Genomic DNA, 21,025 nt, shown 5'->3' on the forward strand with positions numbered 1-21,025 from the left:
GCCCTCCTGGTGGGAAGAAGGAGGGAGATTCCCATGCTCCTTCCTTAGCAGAGGGTCAGTCCCAGCCTGGTGGGTATCCCAGGAAAGGGGAAGTGTCTGGGATGGCTCCAGGCACAGGAACAGCCCTAGGAGATGGACAGCAGCAGCCTCAGGGGCAGTTTCCAGCCAGGAACTGCCTTCCCTTTGGAGGGTGGGTTTAGGTGGGATTTTGGGAAGAAATTCCTCCCTGTGAGGGTGGTGAGGCCATGGCACAGAGAAGCTGTGGCTGCCCCATCCCTGACAGTGTCCAAGGCGTGGTTGGATGGAGCTGGAGCAACCTGGGCTAGTGGAAGGTGTCCTGCGGGTCAGGGGTGACACAACATGAAGGGCCCATGGTGGGAGGGGGTTGACACCATCTCACAAGGGAGCACCTGGCTTTCCCCTCCACCATGGCCACAGAGGCTCTCTGTGTGCTTCAGTCCTCCGCTGCTGGGCCTCGGGACTGCCACGGTCCCGTTTCCAGCACCAATTCCAGCCCGGATTCCAGCCCAGGTCTAGGCCGCGACGGTTGCCATGGCAACCCCGATGTTGTTCTTATCGCGCAAAGGCCGCCGGGAGTTGTAGTTTCCCCGTGCCGCACAAAATGGCGCCGCCGGGTCCCTGTGCCCGCTCGGTGTCCCCAGAGCGTTCACTCCGGTCCCTACTGGCAGCAGCCCACCCTCCAGATGCTCAGGGTCACAAAGCCACCAGGGGCTGCCATTTCCACGCTTTATTGCCAGTGCAGGAGCGGTGTCGGTGTTTGTGCTCGTGGGGCTGGGGCAGAGGCACGTCCCAGCCCCAGGGTGCGGGCGGGGCGTGGGCGGGGCGTGCCGGCTCGCTAGCCACGCCCCCATGCCTAGACCACGCCCCTCCAATTGTTGCTATGGCAGTGAAGAGCCGCTGTCCCTTGCCCCCCAAATTAAGGCGTGGGTTCACCCGTGTGGCCCTGGCCAGGTGCATGGGTGTGGCCCTGGGTGTGGCAATCACTGTGGGCGTGGTCACAAAAAGGGGCGGGGCCACCATCCAGGCTGGCCTGGCGCACCACCCCGCGCGGGCGGGACGAGGGTCGTGACCTCGGGGAGGGACCCTCTGCTTTCTCCGTGGCCTCAAACACCTGAGGGGGGACCGCGGGGTCATCGCATGCCGCTGCCACCCCACAGCTGGACCCCCGTCCCGCCCTGAGCCCTGCTCACCTCCCCGGCCAGGGGCTCCCCCAGCACCTCGAGGGGCTCGGGGGTCTCCAGCAGGCTGATGCTCCGCATGACAGAGCACAGGGAGATGCGGGGGCGCCGGGAGGCCCCCAGCAGCCCCGCACCAGCTGCCTCCTCCTCGGAGGGCTGCGGGGACGCCAGCGGGGAGGACAGCGGGGACAGGCCACTCGTGTCCCTCGCGGTGTCCTCCTCGGGCTGCGGCGCCTGCTCGGCCGCCCGGGGCTCCCACAGGCTGCTGTGCCGGCTGCCACAGACCTGTCAATCAGCACCCGGCCACGCCCCCTGCTGGGAGCCACGCCCACTGCGCAGGGTGGGGTTCCCATGGGCTCCTCCCCCACAGAATTTCCACACCTTTCCATGAAGGGCACGGCCACTGAAGCCCCGCCCACCCACCCAAAGGGGTGCGGTCACAACAGGCCCCACCCTCTTACCCCACGGGGGTGTGGTTATTCCAGGCCCCGCCCACCTGTCCCCACCCTGTCCCCACCCACCTGGCGCTCAGGATGCCCTGGTAGAAGTCGAGCTGGCGCATGAAGCCGGGGTTGGGCAGGACGCCGGGCCGGCAGTGCCGGACGTGCCGCAGCGCCCGCTCCAAGGGCCACCCGAACTCCTTCATGGCGTAGGCCAGCACCGTGGCGGCCGAGCGGCTCAGCCCCATCCGGCAGTGCACCAGCGCCCGGCCTCCCGCCGCCCTGCGGCACCCACTGCTGGCACCATGGCACGGCGGCCCTCGGGGACATGTCCCCAGGGCTCCCAGCATCCTGCAGCCATCCCAGTGTCCCCAGAGCTCCCCACATCCCCACCCACCCCACTGCTCCCCAGGATCCCATGCCCCAGCACCTCAGCCATCAAGACCTCTCCCCATGTCCCCCTCTACCCTGCCCCACCTGCAGCCCCTGTGCCCCGGTGTCCCCCGTGGTGTCACCCCCGTGCCCACTGACCGGACGCGGGATAGGAAGAGGAAAGTGTCGTTCCAGTGGGGCAGGAGCTCGGCCGCCTCCTCGTCGTACACCCGCACGTTCATGTACGTGAACAGCGCCGGGAAGAAGTTGTCGATCTCCCGCGCCACATTCAGGATGTGGGTGACCCTGCGGTGACACGAGTGACACCCCAGGGGCGGCCCGTGGTGACCCCATGCCGCCCCACCACGGTGCCACCCCGTGCTCACCTATTCTGCTGCAGCTCCTCCAGGTTGGCTGCGTTCCACTCGGAGCCCTGCGTGGTGGTGACAGCGGTGAGGGGAGGGGACACTGCCACCCGCCCTGCCCAGCGTGCCCGCGCCGCTGCCCACCAGGAAGAGGTGCGGGAAGACACGGGAAGGCCGATCCATCTGCGCCAGCACCAGCAGCATCTCGTTGTCAATGAAATCCTTGTGCTCGGCCAGGCTGTGCCCCGTGCGCCGCTCCAGCTCCTCCCGCACCTGGGCGCCACGCCGGGTGAGGGACGGCCCTGCCCAGCCCATCCCGTCCCCAGGACTCCCTGCCGCCCGGGTGCCACCCACCTCCTTGGACGTGACGTTCTCCAGGTCGGCGGTGGCCATCACCTCCCGCAGCAGCGCCCGCACCGCCTGCTCCGACAGCTCCGGCACGGCCGGCCTGGCACCGGCACCGCCCCGTCACTGGCGTCCCCTGCCCCACCCCGGCCACGCCCGGCCAGGCGCGGCAGCGATTGGCCAGCAGGCTGCGGGGTGTGGCAGGGGCGTGGCGGGGACCTTACCGGAGGGGCGTGGTGGGCGAGGCGGGGCGCACGGACTCGAGGTCGGCCATGGCCAGCCACTCATTGAGGCAGCTCTGCTCCGAGCCCAGCGCCGCCGCGTAGCCGCGGGCCCAGGCCAGCGCGGGGCCGCCGGGGATGTGCCCGCCGCGGGCCGCGTCCTCGCAGGCGCGGTGCAGCTCCTGCAGCACGGCCCTGCCGCACAGCACCTGCCACCCCTGCGCTGCCACCGCCCTCCCGACGGCTGCGTCCCCCTCCCTGGCTGCCCCCGGCGTGTGGGTGCCACCCAAACCCTCCCCAGATCCTTCGCCGTGACTGTGCCCGTGGTGATACCCTGTGCCCACACCCCTGTGCCCAGGATGGTGACAGCACCCCTTGTGTCCCCAGCAGTGCCGCATCCCCCGTGTCTGCTGTGCGGCTGAGATCCCCTGTGCCCCTGGCAGTGTCTGTGTCCCCAGTCCCCGAGGTGGTGCCCACCCCCCTTGTGCTCACCGTGCCACCCACAGCCCCGTGCCCAGCGTGGTCCCCATGCCCGCCGTGGTCACGCCCAGGCCTCGCTCACCACATGGTCTGCACAGAGATGGGCTTGAAGATGCGCGTCTGTCCCCCCGACGTCACGCTGAACCCCCTGGGCATCAGGGGGACACGCGTGGGTCGGGGTGGGCACCCCGACCCCTCTAAGCCTCTCCCTGTCCCAAAATCCGTCCCACCCTTACCCGTCGCCGTCGAGGAACACCTGGGTGTCGCTCCAGAGGGGCAGCACCATGCCCAGGGTGCAGCGGGTGGCCCTGGGGCGAGCAGAGGTCAGGGGGTGCCGACGCCTCCCCGGGCACCCCCCGCACCCCGCTCACCCCTCGTGGGCGAAATCCACTCCCAGCAGCGCCGTCTCCGCCTCGGCTCCTGCCTCCTCCGGCCGCACCAGCAGCAGGTACCGCACCCGCCGCGGCCGCGCCGACTCCAGCCGCACCGCCTGCCGGAAAGGCGGGCATCGCAGCGGGGCTCTGCCCCTTCCCCACGCTCCCGGTGACCGGGGAGCGGCAGCAGGCTGGGCCACATCCCTTCCTCATCACCTCCCATTCCATCCCTATCCCCATCCCATCCCATCCAGTCCCCATCCTTATCGCATTCCCATACCTTTCCTCGATGTTACTGTCCCCACCTTCATTCCATCTCATCCCCATCCCCAGCCCAGCCCATCCTGTCTCATCCTGTCCATTTCCTCTCCCCGTCTTGTCCCCATCCATAACCCATCCCCATCCTGTCCCCGCTCCTGACCCTATCCATCTCTTTCCCTGTCCCCATCCCAGTGCTCCTGGAGGGGTGGATCCATGTCCTACCAGCCGAATGGCGTCCTGGGGGCGCAGCAGCTGCATCATGAGGTGCAGGTGCTGCTCCTGCTGTCCCGGGGCCTGGCAGGGGGGCTCGGCCGGGGGGGGCTCGGCCGGGGGGGGCTCCTCGGCAGGCAGGAGCCGTGCAGCCCCCTTGACCATGACGAAGCTCTGCCTGGGGGGCAGGAGGGCCCTGAGCACCCAGGGCACCCCCAGAGTGCTCCCCAAAGGGTGGGAACCGTGTCCCCATCCCACCCCAGTGTCCCTCACGCCGGGGTTTCGGAACCCGCTCTCACCGTCGCTGCAGTTGGCCACGTCTGGGAGCATCTTCCTCCTGCAAATTGGGAGGCACTTCCTGGGGGAAATGTGACCCCAGGGAATGGACCAGGCTCGGGGGTCCCACAAGCCCCCCACCAGCAGGGACACCACAGTCCAGTGACCCCCTAAACCCACCCCCACCCCCAGCAATAGCGTGGGCCTCACGGGGGTGTAGGGACCCTTTGGGGGTCCCACTGTGGAGATAGATCCCTGGGGAACCCCCTCGGGATGGCGGGGGGGGGTGTCTCATCCCTGTGCCCCCATCCCTGGCTGGGTGAGAGCACTGGAAGGGGGGGCCTGGGATGAACACCCAGGAAGGCCCAGTGGTCACTGGGGGAGGCACTAGGGGACACGGGGACCGCGGAGGGACTGGGAGAGGTGGCAAAGTGAGTGGGAGCAGCCTGGGACAAACACCCCCATCCACACCCCCATAGTCCTCCCTTAGCTATGGGGAAACCCCAGCCGGGAGTACAGGAAACTCCAACGCGTGCTGAGGGCAACTCCGCTCCCAGGAAACTCCCAGGAAAGTCCCATCGGAAGCGCCTGGGATGACCCCGCACCGGCAGCGACCGGAGCAACCTTCACCCCTCGGCCCCCGCGCTGGCACTCCCGGCACGGCGGCACCTTCCGCACCGGGACCTTCCGGAGCACGGCAACCCCCGGGGCACCGGGAGACCCCCGCGCAGCCCACGCTCCCCACACCGGGATCCCCGGGGCGGCCCATTTCCCCAGGGCACCGGGACCCGCAGGAGATCCGGGGCCCACCCCGTGCCCCCGCACCGGGGCCCCCGCGGCTCGGGATAGCCCGGACTCCCCCGAGAGCCGCCGCACCGGGACCTGCCGGGGCTCCGGGACCCCCCTCCCGTCCCCCGTGCCGTCCCTGCCGGGATGCCCCGTCCCCGCCCGCCCCGGTGCCGCACTCACCGCGGGGCCCCCGGCGGAGCCCCCCGCCCGCCGCACCGTCACCAGCGCCATGCCCCGCCGCGCCGCCCCCCCGCACCAGGAAGCGCCGCCGCTGCCCCGCCCGGACGGGAACGGGAACGGGAGCGGGAGCGGGCACGGCCCCGGCACGTCCCGGCACGGCACGGCTCCCCCCGCCACGGGAGCGCCGCAGCCGGGACCCCCAGAGCGCCCTCCCGCAGAGCGGCACCGCCCCGGTGCCCCGGAGCCCCCCGGGCCCCACATCGGTGGGGACAAGGCAGGGTTGACACTCCAGCGCTTGAGACACCCCCAGGGCCTCCGAAAGTGGGAACCATCCACGGGCTCCTGGCCCTCGGGACTCCCCCAGGCGCCCGGAACGCGTGATGCGTTCCCCGGATCCCCAGAAACTGTGGACCCCCCGAGGGACCCTGGCACCGGGGACACCCCGGGTTTCAGCCCCTGGGAATGCCCCAAGTGTCCCCCACAGCTCACCCCCAAAGAACCCCTTGTGACCCCATGGGCAGGGGTCTTTTCCCACGTAATATAAAGACAATAAACCAATCCCTGGGTAAGGAATGGGGGCACAGGGCCAGATTTGGGGCGAGCTGAGGAGGAGCAGCCCTCCAGTGCCACCCACACGCTTACTGGATGAGCCCCATCACCTGAGCCCCACCCTACCTGCAGGATCCATCCCTTTTCCCAGGCTCCACCTCTGGGACACCCCACTCATCCCGCCCCAGGCACAGACACACGTGTGTGTATATATATATATATATACATAATATATGTATATGTATATGTACAGACATTCGGGGCCCCCCTGCCTCCCCAATGCCCCAAAGGACGAGGCCTGGTGGTCCCCCAGCAGTCCCCCCTGTCGCCCAGATTTTTTAAGATTTTCTAAGTCTTCTGATGTTTACATTCTTGTAGCAATTTTCTCTCACACTTTATGTAAACAACTTATTATTTTCCGTTCTTTTATGGAGGAGGAGAAATTTGATGGACTGTTGGTTTGTCCAGCGTCATTGGAAAGGTGGCACTTTCACCCTCCAATCCACTGTCACCTTTGGAAATCTATAAATGTTGGAGTCAGAAAATAAACTTCCCTTTTCTACCTTGAGAGCAGCAGCGTGTCCGCGTCGTGTTGTTTCGTGTCCTGCAGCGACAGCCCCCCACACTGCAGTGCCTTAAAACAGGGGTCACCTGCACCCCACGGGGACCCCCGGGCCCGTCCTGCCCTCATGGGGTCACAGTACAACACCAAAGAGGAGGGGGTTCCCTAGGGGGGGGTCCTGGGCACAGGGCTATCCCTGGAGGGGCGGTCCCCAGGTGAGAGTCCCTGGGATGAGGTTTGAGCCTGGTGGGAGAAGAGCCCTGGATTGGGGGTCCCGGGGCTAGGAGGATCCCTGGATCAAATCCCTGTGGGGGGCTGTACCCACATCAGGGGGGTCCCCATCACGGGGGGGCCATCCCGGCACCGGCTGCTCCCCAGGCAGGGCTGTGCCCGCGCTGGGGCATCCCGGTGTGGGACAGCGCCCGCACCGGGGTGTCCCCTGGCTGGGGTGTCCCTATCCCTGCAAGGGGTGTCCCCACGTGGGACGTCTGCGTCCGTGCGTGGGGTGACCCCACATGGGACACCCCTGTCCCTGCGTGGGACGTCCCCGTGCTGGCGTGGAGCGCCCCGGGGCGCTACTTCTCGGTGAGGGAGAGGCGCAGGATGCGCTGGAGCTCCTCGTCCTCCTCACGCCGCCGCCGCTCCCGCTCCTCCTGCTCCCGCTCCGACAGCGCCATGGCCAGGCGCAGCTGCTCCGCGAAGCTGCCGTACCCGGGGGGGCCCGGGGGGCTCCCGCCGCCTGCTCCGGGGGGGCTCCCGGGGGCGGGGGGCTCGGCGCTGGGCCCGGCCTGCAGCAGCATGCTCTCCTGCAGCGCCCTGGGGAGGGGACAGCGGTCATGGGAGCCACACCCGTGTCATGGGAGCCACACCCCCTCTGGCACACCTGTGCCCCACCCCTGGAGGGCACACCCCTTTCACAGCCCTCAAATGGCCTGGAGAGCCATGCCCCTCCCCACATGCCCCGCCCAGCTGCTAGCCACACCCACACCTGCGGTTAGCCACGCCCATTATGGCCACACCCTTTGGGCAGCAAGAAGCTCCTCCCTTTCAGCCCCTCCCCTGGCCACACCCCGACACCTTTAACCCTGCCCCACCCCCACACCTTTAACCCCTGCCCCTCCCAGTGTGGCCCCGCCCAGGTGAGGTGGGTGTGGCACCCCAGGCCACGCCCCCACGGATGGAACCTCACCTTTCCAGCTGCAGGTCCTCATCGTAGGGCGGCGGCTCCGCGCCGGGGCGGGTGTTGGTCAGCGCCTCCCAGATTGTCACCTGCGGGGTGTGGCCACACGTTAGGGGCGTGTCCAGGTGCATGGGGGGCGTGTCCAGGCAAGGGGGTGTGGCCTCACCTGGTCGGTCTCGGTGCCGGCGTCCAGCAGGCTCTGCTGGATGGCGAACTGCAGCAGGTCGTCGTCCTCGTCCCGCAGGGGCTCGCTGCGCCCCGCGCCCAGCACCGTGTACCCCGCCGGCACCTCGAACACGCCCGCCTCCACCTCGCACGGGAACGGCCACGCTGCCGCGCACGGGGAGCCGTCAGCGCCGCCCTCGGGTGTCCCCGTGGCACCCCACAGCGTCCCACGGCGTGCCACATTGCGCTCGCGGCTCCCCGTGGCATCCCGTGACACCCCACATCACCCCACACCCACGCCGTTCTGCACCCGTGGAACCCCAGCACCTCCCGGCCACAGGCCCCCCCGGCCCCCCAGCCTCACCTCTGGGCCCAGAGGGCTGGGTGCCAGCGGGGTGGGCGCCGGGGGGCTCCTGGGGGGCGCAGATCCGCACGGAGCCCAGGGGCTGGTCACACCCGCACAGGTTGCTGAAGGTGATGCGGGCGTTGAGCACGTGGAACAGGGGGATCTCTGCGGGTACAGACATCAATTGAAGCGCCAGTGAGCTCCTGGCCCTCTTAATCCCGCCCCAAACTGAGCTTTCCCTCTCACCGATCTTGACGGGGAAGCCAGGGGGCAGCTTGAGGGTGATGAAGTCGCGCAGTTTGGCGAAGTGGGCATTGGAGATGGCCATGAGGTCGATGATGGGCGTCACCTGCTCCGCCAGCGACAGCGGGTGCTGCTCGCACAGCCACAGCGTCGCCTTGAACCTGCCCGGGCACCACCGTGGGCACGGGGCCGCGCCGGGGCCGCTGGCCACCGGCACCACCCCAGTGCCACCGCCCTGGCCACACCCCCGAGGTACGGACAGCAGTGGCACGGCCCCGAGGACTCTGTCACCACCCTGTGCATCCACATCCCGAGGACTCTGTCACCGTCCCGTATGTCCTGACCCTGGGGCGGTGGCCTCACCTCTGCACCTTGCTGGACATCTCGATGGGGCGCCCGATGTTGCGGGTCTCCAGGTCAAAGTGGGGGTCGAAGTACTCCTCGGGGGTGATGGCCGTGGGGTTGGTGGGGCTGGCAGCCTGCAGGACGGGTGCCTGGGGGGACAGCAGCACCACTCAGCCCCCCTGGAGACCCCCAGTTTCCCCAGGGACCCCTGGGATGGCCACTCACCCCGTTGTGGGTGCCGTGCTGCTGCGCGATGCCCAGGAAGGAGTGGAAGGGGGTCTTGGAGCCTGGGGGCACAGGGGGGTGCAGGGTGAGGTGTGGGCAGTGGGAGGGACTCCCAGGGCTGTCAGCGGTCACACCCCTCATGGTGGCACACTGCACGCTGTCCCATGCCTGTCACATTATTCCCACAGTTTCCCACACCTGACATGTCACACCCCACACCCAGAGTGTCACGTGTCCCACACCTGACACCTGTGCCACCCAGGAAGGGCAGCGTGTCCCCACCATGTACAGGCCCCCTGATTGGCTGACAGGGCTGTCACCTTTGCTGCGTGACTTGTCCTGGTCGGAGAGATGCTCCGTCCTGGTCTTGGTGACCAGCTCCACGTTGCTGGCACTGTACACCTGTGTGGGGACACCGTCAGGCCTGCCACACTCCAGGCTGTCCTCCGTGTCCCCCCCGTCTCCGTGCTCACCTTGGCCTCGTAGCCACTGACCACCTCCATCTTCTCCGAGCGCCAGCCCCAGATCCCAGACTTGTTCCTGGGGGAGCGGGGAGGCCTCACCCTCTTGCACCAGCGCTTCCTTCCCCTTCGCCCGCGCTTCCCCCTCGCGCGGCCCCTGCCCGCTGAGAGCTCCCCTTCCCCTCCCACCTCTCGAAGGCGATGTTCCGGGTGTCCAGGTGTGTGGAGACGATGGGCGAGGTGAGCCGGCCGGCCACGTGCTCCTCGGTGGGCTGCATGGCCGCCAGCAGCAGCTCGGGCTCGTGCAGGGCCAGCGCCAGCGTCTCCGTGTACACCACCTGCTTGTCGTGGTCCACCTCCATCACCACGGCCCCCTCGTCTGCGTGGGGACACCGCAGGGGTCAGCACCCACCCCCAGTGACAACCGCAGGCTTGGGGGGCACTGGGGGGCTGGGGGGATTGGGGGTCTCTTGTATATGCAGGAGCTGAGGTGGTTCCCTCAGGGAGAACTAAGATTTCCTTTGGGACATCTGGGGAATTGGGGATCCCTGGTACATGTAAAAGAATTGAGGTGCTCCCTTTGGGAGGGGGGAACTGGAATCCCACGTGCTCCCTAGAGGGGATCTGGGAGGTCCTTACAGGAGTATTTATAGTGCAGAGGGTCTGGGGGATCTCCAGGGAAGTCCCTGTAGGGAATCCGGGGTCTTTATAGGGGTGCACTTATAGTGCAGGTGGTCTGTGGCTCCCCACAAAGCCTGAAGGGCTCCCAGGGAATCCAGACAGGTCCTCACAGGGGAGCACTTATGGTTCAGGGGGCCTGGGGGCTCCCCAGAGTGACAGAGGGGCCGCGGGGGGCTGGAGCTGACCTTCCCCCTTGAAGATGTAGCTGCGGCGGCCGCGCTGCCACGTCATGTGCTCGAAGCCCAGCAGGGTGGTGTCCACCCGCAGGCTCTCGCCGCGCTTCCACACGCGGTACACGTCGCTGGGACACACCTTGGACACCAGGGGCACTGCGGGCACAGGGACCCCTCAGCCCCGAGGCCGGGGGGGCCCCTGGGGACCCCCTTCCCCTGCCCAGCCCGGCCACGCTCACCCCAGCTTGTGAACTCCCACTTCATCTCCACGTAGAAGTCGGATGCCTGGAAGGGATGAGGAGAATGGTGGGGCATGTGGAGGGGCTGGGGACTCCCTGCTGGGGTCACTGGGGAGGGGGGAGGAGTGTGGGAAGAAGGGATGGGGGTCCCTATTGGGGTCCTGGGTGGGGATCAGAGAGAGTGGGGCAACTAGTGCAGGTCCACAGGGATGGATAAGCAGCGAGTCCCAGAGGAAAAGGATAAGCAGGGGGTCGCCAGGGAAATAACGGAGTCAATGGGGGCTTCTGGGGAGAATTTGGGGTCCCTTCTCAGACCACTGAGGACATGGGAAGTCTGGAGAGCAGGGGTGGGGATCGCTGTTGGGGTTCTGGGTGGGGATCAGGGCAATCTGGGGAAGTGGGGTTGGATAGGCAGGGTGTCCCTGGGGAAAGAGTGGGGTCATGGAGGAGACAGGGGGAGACTTGGGGGGGGTCTCTGCTGGAGTCACTGGAGAGGTGCGGAGTCTTGAGCAAAGGGATGGGGCTGGTGGGTGTCCCTGGGGGGCTCTGGGGCGCAGGGTGCAGTTCTGGGGGGCTGTACCCGCCGCAGTTTGCTGAGCAGCTCGGGGATGCCGGCGAGGCGCCGCGTCGCCCGCTGGTAGTCACGGTACTGGAGCACCAGCTGCACCATCTCGGGGTCCCCCGTGCTCACCGCCTCCTGCAGCACTGGGGACACGGGGTGCCATCAGCTGGAGGCCACCCGCACCCCGGGATGGTGTCCCCAGGTGCCCGTGGTGTCCCTGTACCCGTCCATCCATTGGCATTCTCCCGGCCCACGTTGGCGTTGTGCCGCAGCAGCACCCGCACCGACTCCAGGTGGCCCAGGGACACGGCCAGCTCCAGGGGCGTCCGGCCACGCGGGTCTGTCAGCTCCACGTCGTGCTGGAAGGGCCTGGGGTCACTGTCCCCTCCCCGTGCCACCCCGCTGCTCCCCCTGCGTCCCCCATGCTCACAAGGCCTGGTGCTCCCAGCCCCCCTTCTCCCAATGCAGCCAACCCCATCCCAGCGCTCCCAGTTGCTTCCAGGCCTTTGGTGCTACCCTTATTATCCCAGTGTCACCAGGCCCTTATTATCCCATTGTCACCAGGCCCTTATTATCCCAGTGTCACCAGTCCTTCCAGTGCCACCAGTTCTTCCAGTGCTCCCAGTCCCCTGAGTCCCAGTCTCCCCGGTACTCCCAGTCCCACACCACTCCCAGTCTTCCTCCAGGACTCCCAGTTCCCTCAGATGCTCCCAGTGCTGTCCCCCCCACCCAGTGCCACCAGCTCCCCATGCTCCCAGTTGCCCCAGTCCCCTGTGCCCCCAGTTTCCCCAGCGCTCCCAGCTGTCCCATCCCCTGTGCCCCGTCTCCCCCAGTGCTCCCAGTCCCTCTGCAGCGCTCCCAGTCTTCTCCCCAGTGCTGTGTCCCCAGCCTTCCCTGACGCTCCCAGTCTCCCTCCAGTGCTCCCAGTCCCTCAAGGCTCCCCGTCCCCGCAGTGCTCCCAGTATCTCCCAGTGCTCCCGGTCCCAGCCGTGCTCCCGGTCCTTCCAGCCCTCCCAGCATCCCCCCTCCCCCCCCTCGCGCAGAGCCTTCCCGGTTTTCCCCAGGGCTCCCAGTCCCCCCCAGCATTCCCAGCGCTCCCAGTCCCCCCACCCCCGCGCTGCGGGCCCCGCCGTTCTCCCTGCCATCGCCTGCCCTCCCGCCGCTCCCGTTCCCGGTGCCGGTGCGTGGGGGGGTGCCCGCTCCCCGGCGCCGCTCCCGGTGCCGCTCCCGGCGCCGTTCCCACCGTCCCCGCGCGCAGGGCGCTGTCCAGCGCCTGGTGCCGGTTGTGCCAGACGAGCCGGTGCAGCGGGAAGGTCTCGGCGGGCCGGGCCATCCCGGCACCATGTCCCCGGGGCCGCCGGGGCGGACGGAGCGGGCCGCAGCGCGGGGCCTGCCCGCAATGGCTGCGCGGGGGCGGCGGCGGCGCAGCGCGGCGGCGCGGGGCGGGGCCGCACCGGGCACCGGCAACAGGCGGCGGCACCGGCACCGGCACCGGCACCGGCACCGGCACCGGCACCGGCGGGTGGGAGCGGGAAAAGGGGACGGCGCCGCCGCCGGGAACGGGCACCGCCAAAGGGAAGGGGCCTTGGCACCGGGCACGGCTAAAGGGAGCGGGGCTCCGGGAGGAAACAGGGACCGGGCGCGGGAATGGCGTTGGCACTGGGCACGGGAACGGGCAGCAGGAAAGGGAGCGAGGTGTCGGGAGTGCGGCACCGGAAACGTTATCGGCATCGGGAATGGGAGCAGGCACTGGGAACGGCACCAGCACCGGGAACCGTGACTGCGGGCAGCGCCACTGCAGCAGCACCGGGAATGCCACTGAAACCGGCACCGGACACAGCCTGGGGCCGCTCCCTCTCACACTCTCCCGTCGGGGTTGAAACAGGGACCCACTGGCCCCCAGCTGACCCCCGTACCGGGGGCTGCCGGTGCCCGGCATCTCCTGCTGGACACCTTGAGGCGCAGGACACCCCGGGGCTCCCTGGCCCCTTTTACATCCTGACATCCGTGGGGACCTGGTGCTCAGGACCGTCGTGCATCCAGTCCTGGGTTCATCCCATCCCATCCCATCCCATCCCATCCCATCCCGTCCCGTCCCGTCCCGTCCCGTCCCGTCCCGTCCCGGCCCTGCCGCTCCCCAGGAATGCCGGAGCACCAGCCCAGCCGCCCCGCGCCCTGACGTGCTGCCCGCAGGCAGGGTGTGGGCAGGAGAGGTGGCACCTGCGCTGCCTGGTGACAAGCGACAGCCCAGATCATCCCTAGGGACAGAGCAGAGACGGGGGACACAACCCCCAGCAGCCCACGCTGGCTCGGGAGCCCCATCCTGTGGGGCTTGGGGATGCTCCGGCATGTCCCCAAAGTGCTGGTGGGTCCATAGGGGGACACACAGGAATCTCCCACACCACAGGAGGTGACAAGGACTCCACGCCACCCTCAGCGGGTGTGGAGCCATCTCTCCCCCCCAGAATGAGGTGGAGCCAGATGGTGTTTTTCCATCTTTTTATTATAAAAACTCTTTTTTTCTGGCATTCTCACATCTCTGCTCAAGAAAACCTCACTCACCCACTGCCCCGGCCCTGCCCCGCGCCCCCCCTGCCCGGTGCCCCCCCAGCCCCGGGAGCAGAGCGACCAGAGACTAATATTTACAGATGCTGCCGGGGACTGGGGGGCAGGGGGCACCCCTGTGCCCACCCGTGGCTGATTGAAGGGGGTCCCACCTGCTCCTTTCTCCTCAGGAGGGAGGGCAGGGGGCTGGGGGTGCCCTGGGCAGGGGCAGGAGGGGCAGTGGCAGAGCGGGGGGCGCAGGGGACCCGTGGCACAGTATTTACAGGGGGTCCCCCTGGGCACACACTCACACACAGCCACACACGCGCACGAGGGGGTGTCACCCACGGGACGGGCACAGCCACGCGGGGAGGGGGGACATGCCGGCTGGGGACCCCGCGGGCCCCTCTGGCACACACGGCACTGGGGAGCGGGCGGGAGGGACGGGGGCTGCCTTCATCTGAGCCGGAGAGTTCCTGCAGGACCGGGAGGCACACCGGGGAGAAGGTGCCAGGCCGCGTGCCCGGCGTTGGCGTCACCGCAGCCGCGCCCCCGGGTGACAGCGGCACCGGGCGCGTCCCCCCCAGCCCCCGGGCACACAGAGACGGGGGGGGACACGCGGGAACCCAACCCAATAAATTAGAGGTGGGGTGGGAAGGGGGAAGGGGGTTCGGGGAGGGGTCAGAGCCCGTTGGGGGAGCGCTGGATGAAGGGCACTTTGCTGAGCTCCACCACGGGCGAGCGCGGCTTGTTCTGCATGCGGGGCACCCGCTGCAGCAGCTGCTGCGCCTGGCGCTGCGCGTCCCGCAGCTCCTTCCGCCACTGCACCAGCTCGGGGTCGCTCTGCGGGGCGGGCAGCTGGGTCAGCGGTGGGGACAGGGCAGGGCACAGGGTGGCTGAGCCACCCCAGGGTGCCAGGGCTGTGGGGTTGCCCCACGTTTTCAGTATTGCTGCCCTGGCATGGCTTGAAGGACTAAACATGCAAGTGGCCAGCAAGAGGCGGCTAGTAGCCAGCAGGGGGGACGGCTAGCAGGCAGCAGGAGGTGGCCAGCAGCCGGGGGGGCGGGGGGGACACTCACGTCGCACTGCAGCACGAACTGCTTGCCCCCGCGGATGCGCAGCAGGATGCACTTGCGCTCCTTCACCTGCGTCTCCTCCACCGAGTCGATCTCCTCCATGGTGAGCAGGGACTGCTGGGGGGACAGGCTCAGCCCGGTCCCCGTGCCCTCGCCGGGGTCCCCCAGGCGGCCCTCACCCCCCGGTGCCGTGCCCCCCTTACCGGCGACTCGCCCTCCCCGCGCCACTCCAGGCGGTTGGGGAAGAGGTAGAAGTAGCGGCGCTGCCACTGCGTCAGGAAGGGGTTGCCCAGCTTGGCCATGTAGCCGTGCATGATGCAGTCCTTGCCCATGGCGTACTCTGGGACCACAGGGAGCCGGGATCAGCAGCCGGGATGCGGCCAGGGGCGGTTCAGGGTGGGGGTCCCCGGCCCCACTCACCCTCCTCGTGGCCCAGCTGCTTGTTCTTGGCCTTCTTGCGAGCCTCCAGCTTGTCGGTGTCAGCGTTGACGGCGTCGAAGACGGTCTCGGTGACCTCCTGCTGCCAGCGCTCCGAGATGGTGAGCGGGAAGTTGCGGTACAGCTCCTGGTCGCTCTCCAGCAGCTGGGCAGGGTGGGATGCGGGGGTGAGGGGCGGTGGGCCACCCCACGCCCCCACGCCCGGCCCCTGTGCGCGGTACCTTGATGCCCTTGGTGTCCTCCTCGTCAAAGGAGCCGATGTCGAAGGCGTCGGCCGCGTTCACCTCGCCGCGGGGCGGGACGAGGGGTGGCGGGTACTGTGGGCAGCAGGGGGGGTCAGGGGGGTGGCTGCCCGCGTCTGTGTCCTTGTCCCTGTCCCCAGCCGTGGGCAGACACCCCTCACCTTCTGCAGGAACACCATCTGCCAGTCCAGGCCCTTGAAGAAGGGCTCTTCCTTCACCTCCTGCGCCCTGTGGAAGGAGGAGGGCGGGTGAGTGTGGCCTCAGGGGGACTGTGCCAGCACACCTTGTCCCATCCCCTGGGGGCCTCGGGGACGCTCACCCTCGCCCCATGCAGCCCAGGCGCCGGTTGACATCCCGCTGCAGCAGCCCCTCGAGCAGGGAGCGCAGCTCCGGGGAGAAGGAGTCCGGCAGCTCCACGGCCTGTGGGAGATTCCATGAGATCACTGCTGAGCGGGGACAGGGACACACACTGACACACAGCTGGGCACACACACGTGCCCCAGGCAAAGACCAGCTGACCCCCTGTGAGCCTCCCAGGCCAGGGGTGCCCGCGTCCTGCCCACAGCCCCCTCAGTGCCCCCACCCACCATGGTGAGGGTCATCCGGTCAATCTCGTGCTTGTCCTTCGTCTTGTGCTGCCGGAACGGGCTGTGCCTGTGGCGTGGAGGGAGAGGGGGCTCAGCAGTGCCCAGCTGTGCCCAGCTGTGTCCAGCTGTGCCCAGCTGAGCCCACACTCACCCCCGGAGCAGCTTGAAGAGCATGCAGCCCAGCGAGAACCAGTCGGCGCTGCTGTCGTAGGCCACCCCCTTCTGCAGCACCTCCGGCGCCATGTACCCGTGGGTGCCCCTGGGGAGGGGGCACAGGGGGGTCAGGGGCCGCCCCGGGCAGGGGTCAGGGCGGGCAGGGGCGTGGGCACACTCACACGCTGGCGTGGGGCTTCTTCTTGGAGAAGTCGCAGGCCAGGCCCAGGTCGGAGATGCGGACGTGGCCGAACTCGTCCAGGAGGATGTTTGCCGGCTGCGGAGACACCGGGGGACACCCTGAGCCCCAGAGCGGCCCAGGGGTACGGGGTGGTGAGCCTGGGGGGCTCTGTGGGATTTGGGGGTGCCTGAGTGCCCCCGAAGTCTCAGGGCGCCCACGGACTTTGCTGCTGGGGTGTCCATTAGACTTGAGGGTGCCCCCCGGGCTCGGCGAGTGCCCACAGCGTTCCGAGGGACCCCGCAGGGTCTGTGACACCCGGGGGGCCCACAGGGCAGCGGAGGGGTTCTAAGGGCCTGGGGCTGTCCTGCGGGTGGGGACGGTCACCTTGAGGTCACGGTACACCACGAAGCGGCTGTGCATGTGCTCCAGGCCCAGGATGATCTCGGCCGCGTAGAACCTCATCTCCGCCTCTGAGAAGACGCCGTGCTGGGACAGGTGATAGTGCAGGTCCCCCCCTGTGGGGACAGGGAGCGGCCGTCACCCGGAGCAGGCGTGGCAGGGGGCTCTGTGCCCCGGGAGTGGCTCAGGGCCGGGGTCTCACCGTTCATGAGGTCGAGGATGAAGCTGAGCTTGTCGGGCGTGTGGAAGGCGTAGGACATGCACACGATGAACGGGCAGTCCTGGTGGGAGACGCGGGGTCACCCTCCCCGTCCCTGTCCCCTGCCAGCCCGTCCCCAGCCCAGCACCCGTGTCCCCTCACCCCAGTGCTGACGAGGGACAACATGATGCGCTCATTGAGGGCCAGCGTCTCGCCCTGCTTCATCTTGATGCGTTTCTTGTCCAAGCACTTCATGGCGTACCTGGGGGTGACACGGAGTCCCTGCAGCCACCGTGTCCCCACAGCAGGGCCAGCACCCAGCTCCCGCCCACAGCCGTGACGTCCCTGCCAGCCCTGGGAGCTTGCAGCCGTGACGATATCCCCGCAGCCCCCCGACACGTGTCACCGCAGCGACGCCACTGGGCCCCCCAGCACCCCAAAAGCCCGGGTGGCCCCCCGTGCCGGAGCGTTCCCGTTACATTTTGCCCGTGTCCGCTTTCCGGCAGCCGTAGACCTCCCCGAAGCCGCCGCGGCCGATGATTCGGTGGACGCTGAAGTCGTTCATGGTGAGCTGAGGAGGAGACTGGGATGAGCCTGGACACCAAGCCCTGCCCCAGTTTTCCCAGGTGAGGGACACAGAGGCTGCCTGGAAGCACATCCCCCGCCCTGGGAGGTGAGGGGCAGGGATTCCTGCTCACATGGATGTTCAGCTCCACGTTCTTCCACTGGCAGAACCGTGTGAACTTGTCACTGCAAGGAAGAGCAGAGAGGGCAAGAGTGGAGATCCTGGAGAAACACGGCCCTCAAAGACTCCCTGGATTTGTCTGGAGACAGGGAGCACTCCCCAGGACACTTGGGAAAGGAAGAGACCCCCGAGTCCACAGTGTGGGGACCCCTGGTCCCTCTCTGGTCTGGGAGACAGTGGGATGGTACACCCCAATCTGCATGGGAATTTCCTCCCAACTCACCTCTCAATGAATTTCTGGAAGATGCCCCCACGCAGGTTCTGGCAGATCTCCTCAATGTAGGGCTGGGGAGGACACAGGGCTCAGTGCTGGGTCCCCAGGGCCACCCAGATCACCCCGACCCCATCATTTTGAGGGGTCTCCTCCACCCCTGGGATTTCATATCCTCCCACTGCCACTTCCAGGCTCCTGGGGATGTTTCTGCCACCTCAGCCTCTGGGAACCCAAACACCACCACCCCTGGAGACCCCGAGGGTGACATCCAGGGTCCCAGTCACCTCCCTCTGAGGACTCCCTGTACCTCCAGCCCCCAGTCTCCCATCACCCCACGGGGACTACAAGCAATTCCCCCTCACTCCCAACATTCTGGGGACCCTCTCACCATCCCTTGGGGTCCCCATTCCTCCTGGGACACCCCCGTCACACTTTCAGGGACTCCTGTCACCCCCAGCCCCCTCTAAGGATTAACCCCCTGAGTGTCACAGGTGGCAAGAACCCCTTCCCTGTCCCAGGTGATGCCCACCTGGAAGAGATCTGGGGGCACCTGCTTCTTGCTCAGTCGGCTCTGGACGTGCTCCGTGGCGCTCTTGGAGAAGGGCTGTGAGGGGGACAGGGCCGTGTCACCTCGGGCAGAAGGGACAGCAGCCAGGCAGGGCTGAGCGAGGCAGGAATCCACAGAGGAACCCCCATCCACAGGGCTGGGATGTGGCTCCCAGGATGGAGCCTGTGGAGGGTGTGCAGCTGCCCCTGAGGACGCCGTGGGCGCAGTGGGGACATCCCTGCCACCCTGCTGTCCCACCCCAAGGCACTCACGTGGGAGCAGGCCAGCAGCTCCTTCATGATGTAATGGTCGAAGATGTGGCGGCTGCGGGCGGCTCGCTCCTCCTCCGAGTCCAGCTTCTCGTACTTCTTGATCTGGAGAGGGCACAGCTCCAGTGGCACCGGGCTGGAATTGTGGCCCCTCTGGGTGCCATGTCCCATGGGAGGGGTTATCCCATCCCCTTGGACAGTATCTCCCAGCTCCCTGGGCACCGTCACCTCGGGTGGTGCTCTTGGCACCGTGTCCAAGGGCCCTGGAGGTACCAGCCCCGCTCCTGGTGCACGCAGGGGGCTGTCCCCTGGGTCCCCCTGTCTCACCTCCTCGTAAAATTCCATCAGGGGCTTGGCCTCCTCAGCCTGGTTGAAGGCGAAATCCCGGAAAAGCAGGTAGCCTGCAGGGACAGAGCCACGGCGTGAGAGGTGACAGCCCCCCGGCCCAGGCCAAGGGACACAGGGACATCCCCTGGGCCTGCCCAGCCCTGCTGCCACCCCGGTGCCAGGCTTGGGGAAGTGCCAAGCAGGGACCGGTGAGGACTTGGCAGGGTGACAGGGTGACAAGGACACGGCTGGCGTGGGGAGCAGCACCCTGGGACAGCGCGGGGCAGTGAGGGGCTGCTGTGGGGCACGGTGGGGGCAGGGGCACGGGCGGGCACACGGAGCAGGGCGGACGTGCCCGGAAACCGCCGGAGCGGCAGGAGGAAGTGAGAGGCGCTTCCTGCCCCGGACGGTTTGTGCTGGCGTGGGGGGAAGTGACAGGACAGGGGACACAGGGTGGGGAACGTGGCGCAGCCCCCCGCACCCCTGCCCAGCCTGGCCCCACGACCGCCGTGCCATTCCCGTGGCCACTCTCGCCGTCATGGTGCCCACCAGTGCAGCCCCCCAGCCCACCCACGCTGGGCTGCCGGCCCAGGTGCCCCCTCGTGTCCCCCACAGCCCCCGTGTCCCCAGCTCACCGATCTTCTGCGTGAAGATCTTGTCAAATGTCACCTCTCCCCGGTCCTCCAGGTACTTCTGCATGACGCTGCGGATGCTGGGGACACACCGGAGGGGCTCAGCCGTGTCCGCCGATGGACCCCAGCCCTCCTCTCTGCTCCTCCCGTGTCCCCAGGCCCCGGTGGCATGCACGTCCTACCATCCTGTGTGTCCCACCCAAGTGTGGCACGTTGTGGGTGCCAGGATCACAGCGTGTCCCCCACACCGGGGCCCAAGGGAGGGTGGGGACAAGTGTCACCCCTAAAAAAGCCTCACGGGTGGCTGGCAGTGAGGGCACAGGAGGGCACCGGGGTCTGGCAGGGGGAGGGGGGACCGTGACCCTCTGCACACCTGGGTACAGGTGCATGTGTGTGTGTGTGTACACATGGGTGTGACACGGCGCCACAGAAGGGACACGCAGCTGGGTGGGACAGCAGGATGTGTGCCTGTCCGTGTCCGTGTGTCTGTGTTTGTGCGTCCCTGTGCCAGGCAGGAAGTGTGCCCGTGTGTCTGTCTGTGCAACAGGCGTGACACTTGTGTATCCATATCCGTGTGTGTGTGTCCATATCCGTGTGTCCATGTCCGGGTGTCCATGTCCGTGTGTGTCCTTGTCCGTGTGTCTGTCTGTGCAACAGGCACGACGCGTGTGCGTCCGTCCATGTCCGTGTGTGCCCATGTCCGTGTGTCAGGCCAGGTGTGACCGGCACACACGTGTGCGGGAGGTGTCCGTGACCGCGGGAGCGTGCCAGCAGTGCCGGGCAGGGGTGACCGAGGGACCGGGGGTGGCGGAGCCGGACGGACGGACGGACGGACGGACAGGCGGAGGGGCAGCGGCGGGGCCTCACCTGGGCTCGGGCAGGACGATCCTCTTGCTGGCGCGGGCGGCGGGCGCGGCGCGGCTCTTCTCCATGGCCATCAGGTAACTCACGTCCGCCAGCACCGCCTCCAGGTCCGCCATCGTGCCGCGCCGCCGGCCCCGCCGCCGGCGCCGCACCGGCCCCGGCCCGACCCGACCCGCCGGCCCCGGAACCGGAACCGCGCCCGGAAGCGGAACGGGGCCGGAGAGGAGCCGGGCGGAGGAGCGGGGAGCGGCCGGGAGGGGCTCGGCGGCCCCGGGACGCGGGCGGCGGCAGCGCCCGGAGCGGCGGGAGCGGAGCGCGGAACGGGGCGCGGCCGCACCGGGAGCGGGGCGGGGACAGCGGGGCTG

The 21,025-nt window shown here is 68.1% G+C and overlaps 3 protein-coding genes across 8 annotated transcripts; all 3 read right to left on the reverse strand.

The window, feature by feature from the left end:
* Window positions 1-288: 288 nt before the first annotated feature.
* Window positions 289-5,924, reverse strand: SSH3 (slingshot protein phosphatase 3). 3 transcript variants are annotated; one of them, XM_041411483.1, is made up of 14 exons: window positions 5,513-5,924; window positions 4,567-4,604; window positions 4,280-4,445; window positions 3,794-3,912; window positions 3,659-3,730; window positions 3,505-3,570; window positions 2,946-3,137; window positions 2,731-2,824; window positions 2,521-2,649; window positions 2,398-2,444; window positions 2,171-2,317; window positions 1,721-1,921; window positions 1,212-1,484; window positions 289-1,132 (listed from the first exon to the last, which is right to left on the reverse strand). In XM_041411483.1, the coding sequence occupies exons 1-14, from the start codon at window positions 5,771-5,773 to the stop codon at window positions 715-717; spliced, it is 2,223 nt and encodes a 740-aa protein (XP_041267417.1). In that variant the 5' UTR covers window positions 5,774-5,924; the 3' UTR covers window positions 289-714. The 3 variants fall into 3 exon arrangements, with proteins under 3 accessions (XP_041267417.1, XP_041267425.1, XP_041267435.1); XM_041411491.1 differs by having other exon boundaries at window positions 734-1,132; window positions 1,212-1,473; XM_041411501.1 differs by lacking the exon at window positions 1,721-1,921 and having other exon boundaries at window positions 734-1,132; window positions 1,212-1,473.
* A 445-nt stretch (window positions 5,925-6,369) lies between these two features.
* Window positions 6,370-12,647, reverse strand: ANKRD13D (ankyrin repeat domain 13D). Of its 2 annotated transcripts, none has more exons than XM_041411524.1 (15): window positions 12,487-12,647; window positions 11,467-11,602; window positions 11,262-11,386; window positions 10,682-10,727; window positions 10,455-10,598; window positions 9,778-9,967; window positions 9,601-9,667; window positions 9,448-9,529; window positions 9,128-9,189; window positions 8,921-9,051; window positions 8,561-8,718; window positions 8,333-8,479; window positions 7,970-8,133; window positions 7,813-7,892; window positions 6,370-7,439 (listed from the first exon to the last, which is right to left on the reverse strand). In XM_041411524.1, the coding sequence occupies exons 1-15, from the start codon at window positions 12,574-12,576 to the stop codon at window positions 7,199-7,201; spliced, it is 1,863 nt and encodes a 620-aa protein (XP_041267458.1). In that variant the 5' UTR covers window positions 12,577-12,647; the 3' UTR covers window positions 6,370-7,198. The 2 variants fall into 2 exon arrangements, with proteins under 2 accessions (XP_041267458.1, XP_041267448.1); XM_041411514.1 differs by having other exon boundaries at window positions 6,372-7,439; window positions 12,354-12,647.
* A 1,066-nt stretch (window positions 12,648-13,713) lies between these two features.
* GRK2 (G protein-coupled receptor kinase 2) lies at window positions 13,714-20,839 on the reverse strand. Of its 3 annotated transcripts, none has more exons than XM_041412149.1 (21): window positions 20,664-20,839; window positions 19,800-19,876; window positions 19,165-19,238; window positions 18,841-18,942; window positions 18,551-18,625; window positions 18,031-18,092; window positions 17,761-17,812; window positions 17,542-17,633; window positions 17,225-17,324; window positions 17,066-17,144; window positions 16,849-16,979; window positions 16,466-16,560; window positions 16,282-16,389; window positions 16,131-16,197; window positions 15,863-15,963; window positions 15,705-15,771; window positions 15,523-15,618; window positions 15,284-15,446; window positions 15,067-15,203; window positions 14,867-14,977; window positions 13,714-14,630 (listed from the first exon to the last, which is right to left on the reverse strand). In XM_041412149.1, exons 1-21 carry the CDS (start codon window positions 20,774-20,776, stop codon window positions 14,469-14,471), a joined length of 2,064 nt encoding a protein of 687 aa, XP_041268083.1. In that variant the 5' UTR covers window positions 20,777-20,839; the 3' UTR covers window positions 13,714-14,468. The 3 variants fall into 3 exon arrangements, with proteins under 3 accessions (XP_041268083.1, XP_041268075.1, XP_041268091.1); XM_041412141.1 differs by having other exon boundaries at window positions 14,867-14,980; XM_041412157.1 differs by lacking the exon at window positions 19,800-19,876 and having other exon boundaries at window positions 13,715-14,630; window positions 14,867-14,980; window positions 20,664-20,788.
* Window positions 20,840-21,025: the final 186 nt, after the last annotated feature.

This window comes from Onychostruthus taczanowskii, unplaced genomic scaffold (genome assembly GCF_017590055.1).
Source record: "Onychostruthus taczanowskii isolate IOZ18803 unplaced genomic scaffold, ASM1759005v1 scaffold101, whole genome shotgun sequence".
NCBI lineage: Eukaryota > Metazoa > Chordata > Aves > Passeriformes > Passeridae > Onychostruthus > Onychostruthus taczanowskii.

What these genes read in the sequence shown, in the direction of transcription:
- SSH3 (XM_041411483.1), bottom strand. Translation starts at nt 5,773, where the DNA reads ATGTGGGGCCCGGGGGGCTCCGGGGCACCGGGGCGGTGCCGCTCTGCG. An exon ending in GCTCCGCCGGGGGCCCCGCG is followed by an intron (nt 4,605 to 5,512) that starts GTGAGTGCGGCA and finishes CCCAATTTGCAG; the next exon opens with GAGGAAGATGCTCCCAGACG. An exon ending in CGTGGCCAACTGCAGCGACG is followed by an intron (nt 4,446 to 4,566) that starts GTGAGAGCGGGT and finishes CCTGCCCCCCAG; the next exon opens with GCAGAGCTTCGTCATGGTCA.
- ANKRD13D (XM_041411514.1), bottom strand. Translation starts at nt 12,587, where the DNA reads ATGGTGCCGGGATGGCCCGGCCCGCCGAGACCTTCCCGCTGCACCGGC. An exon ending in GCGGGGCCCGCAGCGCGGGG is followed by an intron (nt 11,603 to 12,353) that starts GTGGGGGGACTG and finishes AGGCCCTTCCAG; the next exon opens with CACGACGTGGAGCTGACAGA. An exon ending in GTGGGAGTTCACAAGCTGGG is followed by an intron (nt 10,599 to 10,681) that starts GTGAGCGTGGCC and finishes CTGTGCCCGCAG; the next exon opens with TGCCCCTGGTGTCCAAGGTG.
- GRK2 (XM_041412141.1), bottom strand. Translation starts at nt 20,776, where the DNA reads ATGGCGGACCTGGAGGCGGTGCTGGCGGACGTGAGTTACCTGATGGCC. An exon ending in ACGTGGAGCTGAACATCCAT is followed by an intron (nt 17,634 to 17,760) that starts GTGAGCAGGAAT and finishes TCTCCTCCTCAG; the next exon opens with CTCACCATGAACGACTTCAG. An exon ending in CATCCTCGACCTCATGAACG is followed by an intron (nt 16,980 to 17,065) that starts GTGAGACCCCGG and finishes CTGTCCCCACAG; the next exon opens with GGGGGGACCTGCACTATCAC.